The sequence below is a fragment of the Pyxicephalus adspersus genome, chromosome Z, assembly GCF_032062135.1.
Source record: "Pyxicephalus adspersus chromosome Z, UCB_Pads_2.0, whole genome shotgun sequence".
NCBI lineage: Eukaryota > Metazoa > Chordata > Amphibia > Anura > Pyxicephalidae > Pyxicephalus > Pyxicephalus adspersus.
In genome coordinates, this window is record NC_092871.1 from 49,273,385 (window position 1) to 49,292,630 (window position 19,246).

The following is a 19,246-nucleotide window of genomic DNA, read 5'->3' on the forward strand; positions in this document are numbered from 1 at the left end:
CATTGGTGGGTGGAAATCCTGGCAGATCCACGCCTGGTTCATCTTGACAAAGGACAAAGCTGTCCATGTCAAGCTGCTGGTGAGTCATTTCTTCACTATGCGGGTGAAGAAAGCTGCTCATCAGCGACTCTAGGCTGCTGCTGATGGAGCTGGTACTGCTTCTGCCACCATACCCCTCCCCAGCAGCCATGGCAGTGGAGTGTGAGTGCAAAGGGCCCCCTCCGGTCAGACCTGCGAGAGGATGGACGATGGCACAGATAGGCAGCGGCAAACTGACTACATAGGATGTCTCTGTAGTAGTTCAGTTTGTCCTCCCTCTCAGCGGGTGTAAAAAAGGCCCCCATTTTGGACTGGTAGCGAGGGTCCAACAAGGTGGAGATCCAGAAGTCACATTAAGCAAGCGAGCATGCAGTAGGCCATTTGTGCAAGTGACTCTGAGGGACTTTCTGCCTCCATCTCCACTGCATACTGCCACGGTGTGTCTGGGTCCTCTGCCTCGTCTTCCTCATCTCCCTCTTGCTCCTCTGGCTGCTCCTGCTCCTTCCCTCCTGTCACCTGAGTAGAAAAACTACCCATTTCGGTATACATGCCTGTGCTCCAATGTCCTCCTCTTCCTCCTTCTCCAGATCAGGTCCCATAGGGCCCATGTGTCCGTGAGATCTAGGTGCCACGTCTCCAGTCCCCTGACCAGCCAGATTTACTAGCATCTGTTCCAGGACATGAAGCAGTGAAATGAGGATGTTCATCCCATAGTTCTGGTGACTGACAATTAACGTGGCTTCCTCAAATGGCCTGAGCAAACGGCAGGTGTCACGCATGAGCTGCAACTGGCTGACATTGAAGTTACACATGGGGGTACTCCTATCTGCTTGGATCATCAAGAATTAGTTGATGGCCTTTCTCTGTTCGTAAAGACGACCCAACACATGGAGGGTGGAATTCCAACGGGTGGAAACGTCGCATATCAGCCTATGTTAGGGGATGCCGTTCTGCCGCTGCAGCTCAAGGAGGGTGTGCTCTGCGGTGTACGAGTGGCTGAGGTGAATGCAAAGTTTCCTGGCCATTTTTATGATGTCTTGCAGATGGGTGGAAGACTTCAGGAACCGATTGACAACCAGATTGAACACGTGTGCCATGCAGGGCGCATGGCTCAGCCTTCCTTGAAGCAGCGCCAACACCATGTTCTTCCCGTTGTCAGTCACCATGGTTCTGATTTGGAGTTGTCGCAGAGAAAGCCAGGATGAAGCTCCATTCCAACTCCAAACTCCATTCGCCCAGGCACAGCAGGTGCAGAACAGCATGACACCGTCGTGCCCTGCACCTGTGGTATGCTTGAGGGGCACTGTGAATTGTCCCTGCAGTGGAGGCCAAGGACACAGTGGAGGATGAGGAGGCAGAGGCGGACGTTGTCGCAGAACCAGTGGCGTGAGAACGTGGAGGCAGAAGCGGTGTCACCTGGCCAAGTTGCTGGTGTGGCTGTGCAGGAACCACATTCACACAGTGGGCCGTAAAGGACATGTATTGTTCCTGACCGTACAAGCTTCACACGTCGGCGCTGCCATGCACTTGGCAGACAACGACAGGCTCAAGGACTGGCCCACCTTCTGTTCTACATATTTGTGCAGGGCTGGTACTTTCCACCTTGGCTCAGCACAAGCCATCAGTTCTCGGAAATGTGCAGAGTCCACCACTTGGAAAGGGAGGGACTGCAGCACCAGCAACTTGGACAGGAGCACATTCAGCTTCTGCGCCGTTGGATGAGTGGATGCATACTGTTGTCTCTTGGCAATCGCTTCGGTGATCGATTGCTGACCGAACGACTGACAAGGAGTAGGAGGAGGAGCCGGAGCATCTGGACCAGCAGAAGATTAAATGACATACAGCTCCCTTCGGCTGAGGTGGTGGAGCCTTGACTGCCTGAAACCCAGTGCGTGCCACTGGGTGATGCAGAGGTTGCTGCAGCAGGCTGGACCACCACATCGGAGCCACAGTTCTCCCAGGCCACTTTATGGTGACGCTGGATATGTTGACGCAGGGCTGTGGTGCCAAAATTGGCACCCTGGCCACGCTTCACCTTCTGCCCACATATTCTACATATGGCCATGTTAACCTCCTCCAGCGGCTTAACAAAAAACTGCCACACCACCGAGTAGGGGATTTTTTCCCCCCAACACTCCGCACTGACTGACTGCTACCCCCGCCTCCGTTAACCCCTGCACCACTACTTCCCGAGCAGGTAGGCTGCTGGGAAGCAAGTGGTCTACCCCGGGCACGTTTGGCTCCCAACTTCCCACTGCTGCCACCCTGCTGACTCCCAGTCATGATACCACATTACTGGCTCAGCCGCTGCCTCACGGGGAAGCTGCCACCCTCTTCTCCTGATGATGATGATAAAGCCCCTTCTTCACCCGGCTCCCAAGTGCGATCGGCTTCATCATCATCGAGTAGTGTATCCACGTCACTGATGTCCTCCTCAACGGTCCCTGGGTCAGGAGCCTGACCGCTAGCAACACCACCTCCCATGCCACTCTCCTCATCACTACTTGCCCGCCTAGCTGAGGAAGCGGCTGATGTCTCCTCCAGATCTTGGTTGGGCAGTAGCTGCTGACTGTCCTCTACTAGCTCGTCCTTGCTGTATATTGGAGCTCAGCCCACAGCATACAATACTTCTGTGGCTGAGGGAACAGCAAAGGACGGAGGCAGGGTGAGGACAGGTGAGGGCAAAGAGCCTGCCCCCGGGCCATGCCAACTAAGGGTTGTGTCTGACGAACCCACCGACTGTTGGCTGGGGGTGTCTGTCACTTGGGATAAGGTAAATGACCAAGTTAACCAATCAAGAACCGTTGGGTTGCTGGTCAAGACACGACCGCTACATGACACAGGGAGCTCAGGCCTCTCGCTGCGACTCCTGCTGACACGCCCCCTTACTCTGCTGCAACTTCTGCCTGCGCCAAAAACATTTAGGCCTCTGCCACTCCTCTGTGCATGGCCCGGCACTTCTCTGTCTGACATACATTTTAGCTGAACTAAATAAATTAAAAGCAAATTAAAACACCCCAAAACGTTTGTACTGAACAAGGACACTAAACGCTTTTACCACAAATAACTGCAACAGTGAACTGCGTATATATTTTTCCTTTTGTACTCAAATACCTCACTAAACGCTTTCACCACATAAAACTGAAGAAGTGAAATGCGTATATATTTTTCTTTTTCCACAGATATAAGCCACTAAAGGTTTTTCAACATAGCACTTGCACCCCAATAACAAGAACAAATTGCTGGAATGACAGAGCTGTATAATGGCTATTTGGATCCCCAAATAATCTTTCCCTGCACTTGTAAATCGCTTTTCTAGCACTGGCCCTAGCGCCTTCTGACATCTCTCCCTGCACCAAGATGTGTAAAGCGATTCCTCCCTATCCTTTCCCTGCACTTATAAATCGTTTTTTCAGTTTTTTTTCTCACAATAAGATTTTTGCTATCTTTCTCCCTAGCACCTGCATACGTGTCCCCCTGCACTCAGAGCGCTGTAAAATGTCTTAAACCAAGATGGCTCAGGCTATTTATAGGGCTGTGACATCACAGGGCTGGCTGGCTGCTGATTGGCTGCATGCATGGCATTATGGGTCATCCTGCCTTTCCAGAGTTCCTTGCCCCATCTCCTCACACGTGTAGCCGCCATTTAAGGAAAAATAGTGATTCATTACCACAAATCGCAAAGAAATTCGCATTCATTGCGAATCGAATTTTTCCTGAAATTCGGATCGAATTTCATTTTGTCAGCTTCGATTCGCTCATCTCTATTTATAACATTCCCAAAGAAAGCAAAACTGTAGTATAAAAACCTTTGGAGAGAATAAACTTACCATGAGGTACAAAATTATCCCTTTAAAGGAACTGTTTCTTTACAGTGGTCCGGAGTGCATTCAGTAACTTTCTGTTACTTAACTAAATTTACTTCCTGGTTTAGAAAAAGACATATACCCCTATTATGTCACTACCATGTGAAAGCCCAAAAGTTAGTTCTAAATCCTGTATGCCATGAGGCTTTTGGTGCCCATTTTTCTTTCAAGGCAATTATCTTTTCTAATTTCAACATTTTGTTTCCAAGTTACTGAATGTTTTAAATAGTAAAAATATTTAGATTCAATTAAAATTAACTTCTGCAGCGGAAGCAGATGTTCTTGAGCAGCTCCTGATAGACCAATCCCCTGTACTAGCTCCTAATAAACCAACACTTCAACATCTGCCAGTGGACAGCAGTGGGTTCAACTGACCACATCCACCTCTATTTACTTCTATAGGCAGCCACAGATGGGACACTACATATGCTTCCCAACTAGGGATAAAGTTCACAGGCCTAAGGCCTTGTGACTGATGCTTTATTATATGGCTTTATATTCTTCTTCTGTGTGATTTGCTTACCGAAGTCAAGTTCTGCACAGATTTCTTTGCAATGTTTTTGACTCCTCTGGAAAATTCAGTTTCATCACCTTTATGTAGTTGGATCATCTTCAGACAGCCTTCTGCATCTATCTGAAAAAACTGGGAAATGGAGAAAATGGCTCATTTCTTGTTTTTTTTTCTTCACATTTTTGTATTACAGGAATCCATATTAAAAAGTTCTAAGCTTTTTCATTACAAACATGTCCTACTTAGAGGGGCATGGATCACACTCCTCTAGGCAAGACCCCTTCTGGGTGGAAACGCATAGGAACATTTCATTGAATGCTAGTGTCTCACTCTGCACAACAAACTACAAATACTAGTGCACATGCCTATGTTGAACCTGTGAATAGGACTGATTGCATACAAGAAGGCACTCTTCCACCACTGATCCACTTTAAAATCCTAGAACAACTTTCTATAAGCCACACTGGGGACAGTACAAGCCAGCTGGAGGTGGTAATACTGATACAACATATGACTGAGGTATTTGGAATATGATATTTGCAGTGCGTGATGGATGGTTTATCATGATGTACACAGAATCAGTCTTATAACCAGCTGCTAAAGACTATACAAGTAGGACCTACAAGTACAAGTAAAATTAAGTACATGCAATCCTGGATACCGCGAGTTCTCTCTGCTTTTTGTAATGATTTATTCTGATCATGATTTAACTTTAATTTTACAAAACATGCATTTCTGGGTTTACAACAGAACTATGGAAGTCAAAAAATTACTCTCCCCTTCTTTAAATGTGTTGTTAGCGTTTTCAATATATAATTATTATTATTATTATTATACAGTATTTATATAGCGCCATCATATTACGCAGCGCTGTACACAGTCCATAGTCGTGTCACTAACTGTCCCTCAAAGGAGCTCACAATCTAATGTCCCTACCATAGTCATATGTGATTATTATAGTCTAAGGTCAATTGTTAGGGAGAAGCCAGTTAACCTAACTGCATGTTTTTGGGATGTGGGAGGAAACCGGAGTACCCGGAGGAAACCCACGCAGACACGGGGAGAACCTGCAAACTCCATGCAGATAATGTCCTGGCTGGGGATCGAACCTGGGACCTAGCGCTGCAAAGGCCGGAGTGCTAACCCCTGAGCCACCGTGTAACATTATTTGACACTTAGGTATAGAGCAGTGTTTCTTAACAGAGGTTCCTTCAGAGGTTGCTAGGGGTACCGTTAGCAATGAGCAATATTGCTCTCAGGTCAGTTTAAGTGGTAGCAAGTGATCTTAAGCGTGACATTCTTCCCAATGGCCAGCAATGTAGGATAAGTTATTCCCACTGACTACCACAATATTCTACTGTGATCTGTGGATATAGTGAATATATATAGTAGGGGTAAGGACCTAAAAATTAAAGACCCAAAAGTGGTTTTAACAGGTTCCCACGTTAAAAAGGTTTTGAAAGGCTGGCACAGATTATACAGACCTAAAAATTATCTCCAAATGATTAAGGAAGGTTATGGAGGTTTGTTTTAATGTAAGCTGTAAGGGAAATCTCTTACCATAAAAGCAATGTGGTAAATAAGTAAACAAAAATAATATTAAGGGACTCTCTTTTCTAATACTTGTATATTTTCATTAGTGTATATTTACAAGACTTTGCTGTTAGAATATGTATACTACTTTTTTCTTTTCACATCGCTTCTTCCTGACAGTATATCCCTTCAGATGGCTCATCCATGGAGATCTAATTATCTTTTTCAATTTCATCATATTGTGCATCCTTGCTCCAGACACCTTCCACCATTCCAGGAGTTACGTGACAAGTTTACACTTCCTCATACCTGCTTTTAAGGTTACCTCCAAATACGACACTATGCACAGTCTATCACTAAGACATTAACATTTAGTCATATGAGAAACTTTGTGTGGGGGGGTCCATCTCAGAGGGGATTAATCTCCGGGATTTACTTAACCTTAAACACTAGACCAGCATGCCCCCTTGTCAAAAATCGATATATGCTGAAATGGGAAGACACATTGGGAAGAGAATTGACATTAGAAATTTGGAAAATTATATCGGATAGATAGTGCTTGTAAAAGTTTGTTTTGTACACTATATAAGAAGGATGCATATACAATAATTATGCAATGGTATCTTACTCCAAATACACTACACGCTATTTTCCCAACTGCTAGCAACATCTGTTGGGGATGCAGAGCAGAGACCAGCACTAAACATCATATTTTTTGGTCATGTTCTCTATCCTATTGGACTAGGGTTAACACACCCCTCTCTGAGATACTGGACACTCCTATATCACTTGATGTAGTTGCTCATTTATTAGGCTTACCTATATCTAAACTAGCATTACGCTGCTAGGTGCCTTATTCCAAAACACTGGAAATTTACTTCACCCTGGGCATTATTGATCTATATGCTAGAATAAAAGAAAGACATCTCATGGAACGTCTCAAGACCAGGATATATGATCTGAAAAATTGGTCTGAAAAATTTACGGACATTTTAGACTCCTACATATTGTCCACTTCCAATATGTTTTATCATGTTTCCACTGATTCTAATTTGGGTCTTGGTAATATGTCCCCTGCCATAACTTCCTCGGGACTTGATCCAGAAATCTCACCTAACTTATACCATACACCTATTTTTTGTCCTACATCCTCCTATGTTCCCATCATTATCCCCCCCCCCCCCCCACTATCTTCCTTTCTATCTTTTTTCCTTTTAGATTTATGGTTGAACCTTTATACATCGGCACTTGCCTGTTATTTATGTTTCTTTTTTTTATATGTTTTGCTCCTATAACTATTGAGGAATTGTTTCTGTTTACTACTATTGTTATTATTTTATAATCAGAGTAATACATGTATGATGTACGTGTTACCATTCCTGACCTGTGTTAAACTTTTTTATTTATGTTATGTGGTTCACCTTTCTGTGTTTATATTTATTGTTTTTTTTTTGTCTATTTCTGTGTTTTGTGTAATTAAAAAAAATCAATAAAAATTACAATTTTGGAAAAAGGAATATGTATATTCTTGTGTTGGAAATATGCATCTCTATATACAGCTGACATCCTAGCCAGTAACTCCACTGAATATTGCCCGCTGTCTTCCTGTCCATTAAGACATTAAAGTTGTTTTACAGTTGCCAACAGAAAGTAGAAATCCTCTAATGAGGCCAACAAAAAGTGGAAGTCCTCTAATGAGGACATCAGTTCCAGTGAAAACTACATTAGAGAATTTCCCCTCACTTTGAAGAAAACTACTTCATTTACTTATGTGTCTTTGGGACAGGAAGTGACAGAAAATCTCAAAGGAAACACATATGGCAAACAGACAAATTAAAAATCATGATGAGGTTTCAACCTTTCCTTTCATTACCTAAAAAAGAAGCGGATAAAGGTACACTATAAATATGAAAAAACGAGGTCAAAAACATAAAACTCTTGAAAGAAAAAAAAAAATTATAAAAGATTACACTGAACACATACCTGAACAAGAAGGGTGAAAATCGGAGTGCTAGTTATAGTTTTACAACACAGTTTCTTACTTATCTCATCAAAAAAAAAAAAAAAAAAAAAAAAAAATATGTGGTACATTTCTGCAATATGTGCAAGCATAAATCTTGCAAGTACAGAAAAAATATGTTGATCTTTCAGAAATATGCACAGCTACTAGGCCCTATTGTGGGCCTTTGTTGTGTTGTCAGCCCTGTTCAGTGTCTTTGGGTAAAATACTAAACCTATCAAACTTCCAGACATCTATATTATAAACTAATTATTGTGTAGTGCAAGATAGGAACCCTATAGGAAGGACTTGAATTCCTGACATGATTAACATATCTTGTTGCACTTATTACAGCAGAACTAAACTTAAAATGAAAACAATTTGCCAGGCGATGTCTTATCTGCAAAAAGCAAAACAAAAAAAAAAACCTTACTTGCATGATACCGGTAGCAATTTTTTCATTGCACCCACCTGTTCTCATTCCATTGTGGATGCCACCATCTTCTAATATTTTCTCTTCCTGTTTTTGAAGTTTGGCTATCTTGATAGGTTGGGCTGGGATAATGTAACTCCTGCACACATGGACAGGAGTTTATTCAGTCCTGGCAAGTGCAGGGGAAGCCATTATGCACCAGGTATCTGGGCATTCTACGCTGCACAGCTCAGCAATTTGTTGATCGCTTCGGAAAATCAACAGGCACATGAGAATGCTTTTTGCAGAGGAGGCATCGTCTTTCCCTTTTTGCAATAAAGCCCTGCCTGATCATAATTTTTGAAAGTAGAACTTTACTTCCACTTTAAACAGTTATAACAAAATGCTCCCAATGCTATAATAAACAGACGAACATTGAGGAGAATAGAAGTTCATCATTCTGGTTTCTACCAAATGAAGGGATGAGGTTGAGGCATTGTGGGTGGAGTTGAATGTAGGGATGCATAAAACACAATTTTTGGAGTTTGCTAAAGGCCCCCCAGTGCTCAGGAAGAAATAGAGAATCCTTTCCTAGCACAGACAGAAAAAGCAGTAAAAAGTGGAAGTGTTTTAATCATGGGAGATTTCAACTACCCTGACACTGACTGGAGTATTGGCACTACAGGAACAGCAAAAGGAAGGAAATTTGTTAATTTAATACAAGATCATTTTATGGTAGTTTATAGAAGCCCCAACTAGAAATGATACACTGCTGGACCTAGTTCTTTCTAACAATGCTGAGCTTATAACAAATGTGCAAATAAAAGAGAATCTGGGTAGCAGTGACCATAATATGATTTCATTTAATGTAAGTTGTAAACAGGAAGCAAAAACAGGAAAGATAACGTTTAATTTAAAGAGAGCAAATTTTCCATTATTAAGCCTCTCTGTGACTTGGACTGGGAGACAATATTGTCCTCAAAGAACACAGGACAGAAATGGAAATGTTTTAAATCTGTTCTACAAAAGAACACTGAAAAATATATACCAATGGGTAATAAGTTTAAGAGGCTAAAATTAAAACCGAAGTGGCTCACAACTGATGTTAAAAAAGCCATAAGGAACAAGAGAAGGGCATTCCAAAAATATAAAAATGAAGGGTCACCTTCATCATTTGAAAACTATAAAGAATATAACAAAAGATGTAAAAAGGAGATAAAATGTGCAAAAATTCAAAATGAAGGACAGATTGAAAAGGAAAGCAAGGCAAACCTCCAAAATGTTTTTAAATATTTTTATTTAAATCTTATAGGGTTTTATATCTGGGATATGTTTATTTCCCTAGTGGTTGAACTTGATGGTCTTTTTTCAACCTAACCTACTATGTAACTATGTAAATCTGAGACCCTAGGAATAAAGATCCCCATTATATTGTTTAGTAACATTGGGACTAGAAACTTCTTCACAGACTTTGTTTCAAAGACCTCAGCAGAAGAAATCAAAAATAATTTTGTAATCTTTTAACCACTTAACAAGTTTTCAGTTGGTATTATATATAAAAATGCAAGATGCAGTTTCACATTGACTGCTGCATCTAACTTGGATTACAACCACATTATTTTGCAAACATTGGCACTCTTGATCTTGCCATACATTCAGGGGGACTCAAAGCCTTCCTCAATAATTCCTACCTAATAACAATTATCCTAGGGTTACCAACAGTCCTTCATGCCAGGCCTCAGGGACCATCAGTGCTCCTGTCTTGCTGCCAAGAGGATGTAAAGCAACCTCCACTGTTTAAATTGCATGTTTATTAATGAAGAATAACCTAATGTAAGGTTTGGCCAAGACTGGGACCAATGGACAAAAAAAGGCCAACTCTATTAAGAATAATACACCATGCTTTCTCTTCTTATTTCATCTTTCACAACTAAATCCATAAAATCTTTAAGACTAATCCATTTGCACATAAAAATCTTACATAAACAAATCCCAGAAAACCAGATTAAAAAGTGGCCAGATGATAATGAAATACTATACCAAAAATTCTGCAAGTATTCCCTAGCGCTAAAGGTGTAACTCCCAAAGTGAAGCACTGCTACATATTTTCTGACAATGATCCAGTATTCAAGAATACTGAAAAATGATCATAACTATACAGCATCTTACACAATTACTTAATTTCACAGCTGGGGAATAACCCTTCAGCATTCCTTCTAGACACTGCACCCCCTCTCCTAAAAGAGAAGCAAAAAAAAATACACCTATAATTTACTAAATGCTACTATAGCTTGTATTTCAATACTGTAAAATCAAACAACTACCCTGGCAAATGGGAACTAGTTTTCTGGAGACAATAAAGACATGCAAATTTACTCTATAAAAAATGCAACATCTGGTCCTACTGGATCAAATTTAGAAATGCAGTACGATCATGCACCTATTTTAGAGATAATTTCCTTTAAAAAAAAAAATCGTCCTCTGCCTATCTGAACAAACTGGGGTACTGCTTCCTTTCCCAGTCATGAGGATGCTCTAGATGCATGGGCACAAAAACAACACGCCTTTCACTAATCAAGAATGGACTTAAAACAGGGGATGTCTAGTTTAGAGATTAGGTTAATATGTTCTCCCCTTATAATTTTTTTTGAATTACAGTTCACTCACAGCATTTACAATAAACAAATAAAAAAGGAATTCTGGGGAAAAGTGGCAAACCATATTAGGTAAGCTGTTTTTCATGTGCACTAGCTGTAAAGCCTTTATAGGGATTTTAATAAACATGTACATTTTATGAAGACAGGGTTTGATAGCTTACCCACAGTTCGCTTTCTAAAATGCCTTCCAGGTCTTGTTGATATTGGAAGCAGCACATTTCCTACCCATCGTGTCACGGCACAAAGCAGCTTTCGATCAACTGAAGCTCTGTGCAGACTTCTCACTGCCGATTGCGACAAAGTTGTATTGTTGTACTTGCGCTGATCAGTGTCTGAATCTGTAGAGGTCTTACTCTGTCTTTGCCTTAACCTCTGGATCTAACAAACAGAGAAAAAAAAAAACGGTACATATCAATTTTTGTCCTGGATGGAGTAGGAATTTGTTAAAAACACTATCCAAAATACATGAAGGGAAATGAGATCTCTACAAAGTTATGGGAAATCTCTGCCAGCAGGAAATGCCACTATACTAAAAAATATCCCGTTTTGCGGACAACAGTTTATGATTATCCGGATCAATAAAGATGTTAAATGAGGTCTGTGTGGAAGCACAGTAAAACCTGGCAGATATTATAACTTTTCCCTACACCATTCAAAATTAGAAAAAAAAAGTTCTGACAACATAACAGAATGAAACATGGAATCTGATGAACAAAGAGCAGCTTGTTCACTTTACTGTTCTCCGAAGTCTATGGTTTGTTGATTAGCGCCATGACCTACATAGATAAGTACACCATGCCACAACTGCCACTTATGTGACTGCAGCCATATTGTCAGCCAAGACAAAAAAAAAAAAAAAAAAACTTTTTCTAATTTATAAAAAATCCTGGTACTAAAAACATTCTCAAACAGGTTCCTCTATGCCCCCTATGCCCTGGTCTGCAGCTACAATGGAATCTTAAACGCACTTGAGAGGAATGTAAATAAAATCTTAAACAGAAATGAACCCATAATAGCTCTCCAAAGCACTAGGAAAAGTTGATGCTATATTAGCAAAGTTGCTTGGTTATAGGAGTAGTTGCTCAGAATTTTACAGAGACACTGTCAACTTGCTAATTCCACCAGCTAATATGAGCACTGCCACATGACGTGATGTCCCACTTATTCTCGCAACCAATTCTAGGGATTTTAGTACTGGCTGCAATGGAAAAGGTTGTAATGGCAGGGCTATCAGTAAGTCAAGGGGTCCGTTTGCAGATGAAAGTATCTTTTAAAACCAACCTGTTTTTTTTCACTTTCTTTTGCGTTGCTTGTAAGAATCTTAACAATATCTCCTTCCTGAATCTGCAGGATTTCACACCCATTCTCTTCTGCCTAAGGGAAAAAAAAAGACAGGTCTAATATATAATAATGGTGCAGAAAAGTAAACGACATACTTAAATTTCTTTAAAAAAAATCTTATTCGATTTGATATCTTCGTATTTATATAAAACTATAATTATGAAAACTATAAAGGAAATACCAAGATGTGAAAAGGAGATAAAATGTGAAAAACTTCAAAATGGAAGACAGATTGCAAAGGAAAGCAAGGCAAACCTCAACATTTTTTAAAATATATTAATAGCAAAAAGATCAGATCAGAGCATGTAGGCCCCTTAAAGGATGTTCTGGGTTGGTAACAAGGGATAAGTAATGGCAGATTTACTAAACAGTTTTTTAGCTCTGTGCACACAAAGGAAAATGGCAGAGCACAAGTCCAAATTGCTAATAGCAATGTGACTGCCTTGAATGAGCCACAATGGCTCAATTTTTTTTTGATTGAGAAATATTTAGAAAAAAATAAGGTTGACAAAGCACCGGGACTTGATGGATTACTTCTGTTTCCTCAAAGAGCTAAGCTCAGTTATTTCCAAGCCATGGTTTCTGATTTTTAGAGACTCAATCACTGGCATTGTATCAATGGATTGGTGTAAGGCGTAATATAGTTCCTATAGTTCCTATCTTCAAAAAGGGAGCACATTACCAAGTAACTACAGACTGGTAAGTTTAACATCCATAGTTGGAAAGGCCCCAGAGAGTTTGATAAAGGACCACATCGAGCAGTTTCTGCTAGAAAATAATATTATATATGATAGTCAGCATGGATTCAAGAAAAACCGAAGCTGTCAAACAAATTTACTCTCTTTTTATGAGGAAGTAAATAAACAGGTAGACAGAGGAGTAGCAGTTAATATAGTGTACAATGATACCTCGGCTAACGAATGGCCCTGCTATCAAATTTTTTCCCCTGCTGTTTATGGGACTTGGCGAATATAGACTACGCTAATACGCTAAAAAAAAATATTGCATGACGCATGTAGAGTAATTCCTGTATACTTTATCAGAAAGTGGAAGAGAGTCATCGCTTTGACCTATATAAAGAGGGGCTTCCAGAATGCCACAGAGAGTTACTCTTTTCATACTAGTGTTAGAACTGTGCAGGCTCCCGAGTGGCTGTAAATTTGAGAGGTAGGTATGATTTATAGCATTTATTCTTTACGTATGAACAGGGCCTTCCTTGCTGCTTGTGTGCAGGACGGAGGCTTGATGGGGGGAGGGGGGCAGTTTGCATGACTTGCAGAAGAAATCTTTGGCTAAATACAGCTTGTGTACAGGTTTTGGGTTATTTTAAGAACTGAGCACTTCTGAAACATATTGTAACTCTTTAATTACCAAGCCAAACTCTGCAGTTGTTTCTTTTTGCATATCAAAGCACAGCTTCCTCCAGAAGTTAATGAATGTCTGGGCACCATAAAGTTTTTTTTTTGTTTTGTTTGTGATTAGCTCAGTAAAGATTTTATACAGTAACTGACACCATGCTGCCTAATATGTTGAGACAAACATCTCTGTGCCAATTGAATTTATTAAAATAATGTACCAGTTTCGACTTACATAAAAATCAACTTAAGAGCCTTTGGTGAGTTTATGACCTTTTATATTATGCTTTTTACTATTTTAATAAAACTTATCTTTAAAATTGTGGGCAGCATTCAGAACAAAATTATATGATTTTCTATGGAAACCTATGGGAAATCACATTTCTGATAAAGATTTAGTCTAACAAATATTATTCCAAAACAAATTCTCTTTGTTAGCCGAGACATCACTATACTTGGGCTTTGCTAAAGCATTTGACACAGTACTCCACAGACCAATCTGTAAATGGATAGACAACTGACTTAAAGACCACATCCAGAGAGTAGTGATTAATGATTCATTCTCTGCCTGGTCTGTTATTAGTGTTTTTAGTGGTGTACTGCAGGGTTCAGTGTTGGGACAATTACTGTTTTTTATAGAGTTTGGGATTAAAAGTACCAATTCTGTGTTTGCAGATAACACCAAACTATGGACAAATTTCCCAATTTTGTGTGGAAATTTGTTGTTTATTATTTTAGGCCTGTAATTTTCAGAAATAACTCCCAGGTATGATAAAGTTTGAAACACAAATCAAATTATATTATAATATTTATAAAATTATAAACAAAATAAACTTTATAAAAAAAAAAACAAATTAAATGTTTTACTGCAGTCAATGTTTTAAAAGCAGATTACAATGTACACGTGAAGCCACGCCTCACAACATTCAAGCCTGTACAGACACTTTGCATTAATCGAGCCCAGGGATGTGATGCAGAAGCCGGAGGGTTAGTTTTTTTTTTCCTACCCGAGTGTGGCTCGGGGTTACCACTTTTAGCATGTAAAATTCACCCGGAGCCACACTTGGGAATACCGCCAACGTGGTTAAGAAGCATAAATTGGTGACAGAGCCAATCTTTTTGTACCTAAACATACCTCTTTTAGGAAGTCCGCCACTGTCTCAGTAACTGTGTCTGTGGATGGAGGATAGGCAATACCTTTCATAATGGTGTTGAATTGAAAAGTGTTCTCTTTGATCTTCTGTTTCTTTCTCCTTTTTGAATTAGTTGTATCGGAAGAAGCAGAGTAGATAAAGAGTGTCTTGTTCTGCAAACCAGGATTCTTTTTCCTGGGGATCCACAAATCCAAATCCGGAACAGAATGAAGCAAGTAAGACATTTCTGCTTCACCAGAGTGGTCCATTGGTTCCATAGATTCATCCTCACTCTCGCTGCTAGTGCTGCTGATGTCAAAGCTGCTGTCACTGCTACTGTTTGCAGTGCTAATCTCATCCTCGATCTTTAACTCTTTTTTTATATCTATTGCCTTTGAGGGTTTTTGTGCTTTCTGTTGATTTAAAGGCCTTTGTTTTCCTTTTCGCCTTCGTTTCCTTTTCTGTAAAATATAAGAAGTTTATCTTTAAATAAAGATATAAAAAATAGTGGAAATAGGTTCCATTAATTTATCTTTTTTCCAGGCTTTTTTCACATTTTGGTAAAGGGTGACAGCACTCATTGCACTATATCTGTGAAGAAGTGAAGTTGTCACCCTAGGACGGGGCAAAAAAATCCCCATCCCTTTTCTTTTCTCAGCAACAGAGAAAGATGCTATGTAGAGTAAAGGTGTAAAACACCTAGAAGTGTTTATTGTCCCTAAAAAGTAACCTGAAAAAAGGTACATTTGGTCTTGAATCCCACTAAGAACTACAATTTATTCAGTGGTATGGGGGGAGTGCCTATGCAACCCTCTGCCTATAGCCCTTTAGCTGTATACATGTAAAATCGAAGGCATTGGTGCTCCAGACCGCTAGTGTGGATGTTTGGAGTTAGATTTGGTGATATTACTACTGTGCTACAGGTAGTTCTTCCTCACCTTTGGTGCTCTTTAGCCTTCTAAATAGTTCTGTTCAATTTATTACTACATTTGCTACACATGAATTTCTTATTTTCAGCAAGTCACAATCTACACAACAATCAAAAAAAAAAATATTAGGCTAATCCAGCAAAATACACGAGGAAGAGGAAAGTGACAACTGAGAAACAGATGTTCTCATACCTTGAAGTAGCCAGTTATTTGCTTCCATTTACTGAGGCACTGTGACCCAGTCCGATGTGGCAGCTCCTTGCTAACTTGTGCCCAGTGACCTGCAAGCAATTAAACCCAGTAAAACTTATATAACTTAAGAAAATGCACAATGCAAAAATAAAATGTCTTTCAAAAAAAAATCTGGCTTCTAATCAGTTTCTAACAGGTTTGAATGAAGGAAAAAATTACAAATGAACAGAACTGTATTTTGGGTAATGGGTACCACATACAGCTGAAGGATACTGACCACTTGATTTACTGCTACACATTTTGGGAGAACAGCTCACAAGTAGTACATTCACAAACACATGGGATATAGTCGTAAATACCCAATTACTTGACACATGAGTTCCCAATGTCAAACTACATAATGTGTCAGTTTCAAATGTACTGGAGGCATGCAAAAACGTGAAATATCTTCGCTGACCTTAAAGTCAAAGTCTAAAGTCTGTTTTTGCTTTCTCGGTCACCAACAGGGAGTACCTCTTTACTACAATCTATCAGTAACAAAGGTGTCACAATGACTAAAAGTGATGATCTTACAGATGTCAGCAAAGACAACAGCAAATGCAAATTACTAGGTAGAATGAGAAGGGCTCAAGTAATCTACAAGATTTTTATTGTTCCATGTATATTCCTTTTCTTGGGGACAGAAAAACTCCCTCAAATCTGGTTTTAGTATTGCCACAGGAAGAAACAACAATAAAAAGGTTTACATAAAACTATTACTCTACCCCAATAGAAAATTTAAAAAAACATACATATTTTGGCTGAATTTGAGCCAATTCTGAACTAATTTAACCGATTTATTACAGTGTGAACTTTAGTCTGCAGGAATCAGCAAAAGTGTGAACATGCTGACATAAGGTACATAAACTCACCAACGCCATACTTCTCCGTAAGTGCAACAAGCTTGTCCTTTTCTTCCTGGCTCCATTTGCCCTTCTTAACATCCTTGTGAAGTCCTTTGAGGTACCTATGGTGAGAGCAAAGGTGGGACTTTGAGGTGGTGCAGTAGCTGATGTGGGAATAGGTGGTTAGAGGGAGTGTAAGGAATGGCCTAAGTAGTGGGAGGTTGTAAGATCAAGTGGGGATTATGGGCTGGTCAAAGAGAAGAAGGATATCATGTATCAGGTGTGGGAATGAATGGTGTTCAGCTGGACAACACTAGGAGGCAAAAGTACTGAGAGAAGGGTAAGGGATGTGGAAGCAGCTACGTCGAATAAAGGGGTTGCTGTCATAGTGGTCACTACATGGTGAGGTTTGTTGGCTGGTGTGGTTTTAGATTGGATGTGAGGGGTCTGGCAACAGTGTTGTCATTGTAGAGCAAGATGTATGGAACTGGTAGGTGAAACAAGCAGAGTCTATTCTCATCACCACGGCTCCCATGCTTTTTCCAGTGTTTGGGAGACCGCTGGAATAAGGGTTGTTATAGAAAAAAGGTAGGAAGAATGGAAGCTCTGGTACTGAAAGAAGGAGTTACGAGAGAAGCCATTTTTGTGCCAAGTGGTTTGGTCTGGGCAGGTGTACATTGCCCAGTGTGGGCAGGAAGAGAACAGGGATAGCATAGCAAGCAGTTGAGTAGGGGTAATGAACAGTGGTTGCCATATTGTGGTGACCGGGAACAAAGAAAAGGAGATCAGGTACTTCAGACTATAGTGCATTGGAGGTAGATGAGTCAGTTGAACAGCTATTTTTTTATGGTCCAAATGGGCAATAAAGTAGAAAAGTAGTAAGTGAAAGCACAACGAAGAGAAAAAAATCTCTACAGCTACCAGAATGCCCTAGTGGCAAATCAAAACTGTTATAAAACAGTTTTACCTTTAATCAAAAGGTAAAATAAACTGTGCTGGGGCATCACACTGAATGGCCTCAGTTTAGTTGTTCTCCTGCCCAGACCCACACATCTGAGGCTGTAGAATGGCTGCAGTGGCCAACTGGCATCGCCAACCTGAAAGCAGGAAGTGCTGGGAACTGTGCTTCTCCTGGAGCTCTAATCCTGGCTCTGGCTTATTTACAGCAGGAACAGCATCCTCAGCAAGATGCACTAGGATGGCCCAAGGACGCTCAGCAGCACACAGGAAAAGCCTAGATGCTCCTAACTCGCTCTTCAGCACCAGATTGGGAGGTAGTCCTGATCTGGAGAGAGAGGGAGTCCGTTCTGTGCAGCTGGCGGTGGCTGTGGGGATTCCTCAGGTGATGTGGAATAAAACACTTTTATGAAGCTAATCCCCCCCCTTTTTAGGATATTAGTGCGCTTCTACATAAGTTGAGCAGATCATTTCTCAGGGGAACTGCTCTTATTAATAAAATTAAGTGGAGGTTGAGCTTTATTTGGGGGTACAAACAACAGTATCTTCCTAGGTCTGTGATGTGATTGAGGTCCAGGGGTGGCCTGTGCAGTCCAGACTTCCTTAAGGACTTCCTGGTCTCATGGACCACCCTGAGAGCTTATATTCGATGAATGGAGATTGAGAAGCTATAGATAGCTCTGGCGCACCTGAACTCCATGCTGTGGAGCTCACCTCAGCATATAGCGGATTCTAACTTGCTAGCAACTATGCATTTCACAAAGCAGATTTGGTCACTTTGCAAAGATAAATATCACATAAAATCCCCTCCAATAAAGTCCTTAGAATAAATTTATACTCCTCTACTTAGGCCATTTTTAGCTTCAAATCAGACACTGGTATGATGGTGAAAAGGAAACTTTTTTTTTCTGCCTACAAAATTGTGTTTACAGATGGTCCTTCCCACAGGGAACTGATCTCGGAAATAATGAAGATTGATGTGGCAATGCCATTTACTAAACATGCATGCATGTCTAAACAAGAATCCATTTTGGGTAAGGCGTTACCCCTTAAACAGTCAGATTATTTGGCATAGAGCTCATAACAATTTGGTGTGTATCTTTATAAAGAAACACATACAAAAGTTCTGATGCATTGGTACTACACTCCAGATAAAACTGCATGGTATTTATCCAGCATATAGCAATTTATGCTTGAGATTTGGCTCTCAGGTGGGAATGTTCTTTCACATTTTATGGACTTGCCGTGAATCATACAATAATGAGCAGAAGTATTAATCACCTTTTCCAGCATAGCAGAAATCACAGTTAGGTTTGACCTTGTGACACATTTGCAGAATGTGCCCATAACGACCCTCACCAAACTGAAGAAAGCCCTTATTGCACATGTCCTCACTGCAGCTAGATGCCTCATAAAATTGGATATCCAACCCCCCCCC

General features: G+C 40.5%; 1 protein-coding gene across 1 annotated transcript in view; it reads right to left on the bottom strand.

Moving 5' to 3' along the window:
• Positions 1-19,246, bottom strand: part of SNAPC4 (small nuclear RNA activating complex polypeptide 4) — a 58,942-nt gene that overhangs the window by 24,346 nt on the left and 15,350 nt on the right. Inside the window, exons 12-19 of the mRNA XM_072431527.1 lie at positions 16,879-16,973; positions 15,968-16,056; positions 14,849-15,307; positions 12,299-12,391; positions 11,128-11,395; positions 10,530-10,597; positions 7,933-7,995; positions 4,429-4,548 (exon numbers count right to left, since the gene is read on the bottom strand). Coding sequence (XP_072287628.1) covers positions 4,429-4,548; positions 7,933-7,995; positions 10,530-10,597; positions 11,128-11,395; positions 12,299-12,391; positions 14,849-15,307; positions 15,968-16,056; positions 16,879-16,973 — 1,255 coding nt within the window. The remainder of the gene's footprint in view (positions 1-4,428; positions 4,549-7,932; positions 7,996-10,529; positions 10,598-11,127; positions 11,396-12,298; positions 12,392-14,848; positions 15,308-15,967; positions 16,057-16,878; positions 16,974-19,246) is intronic.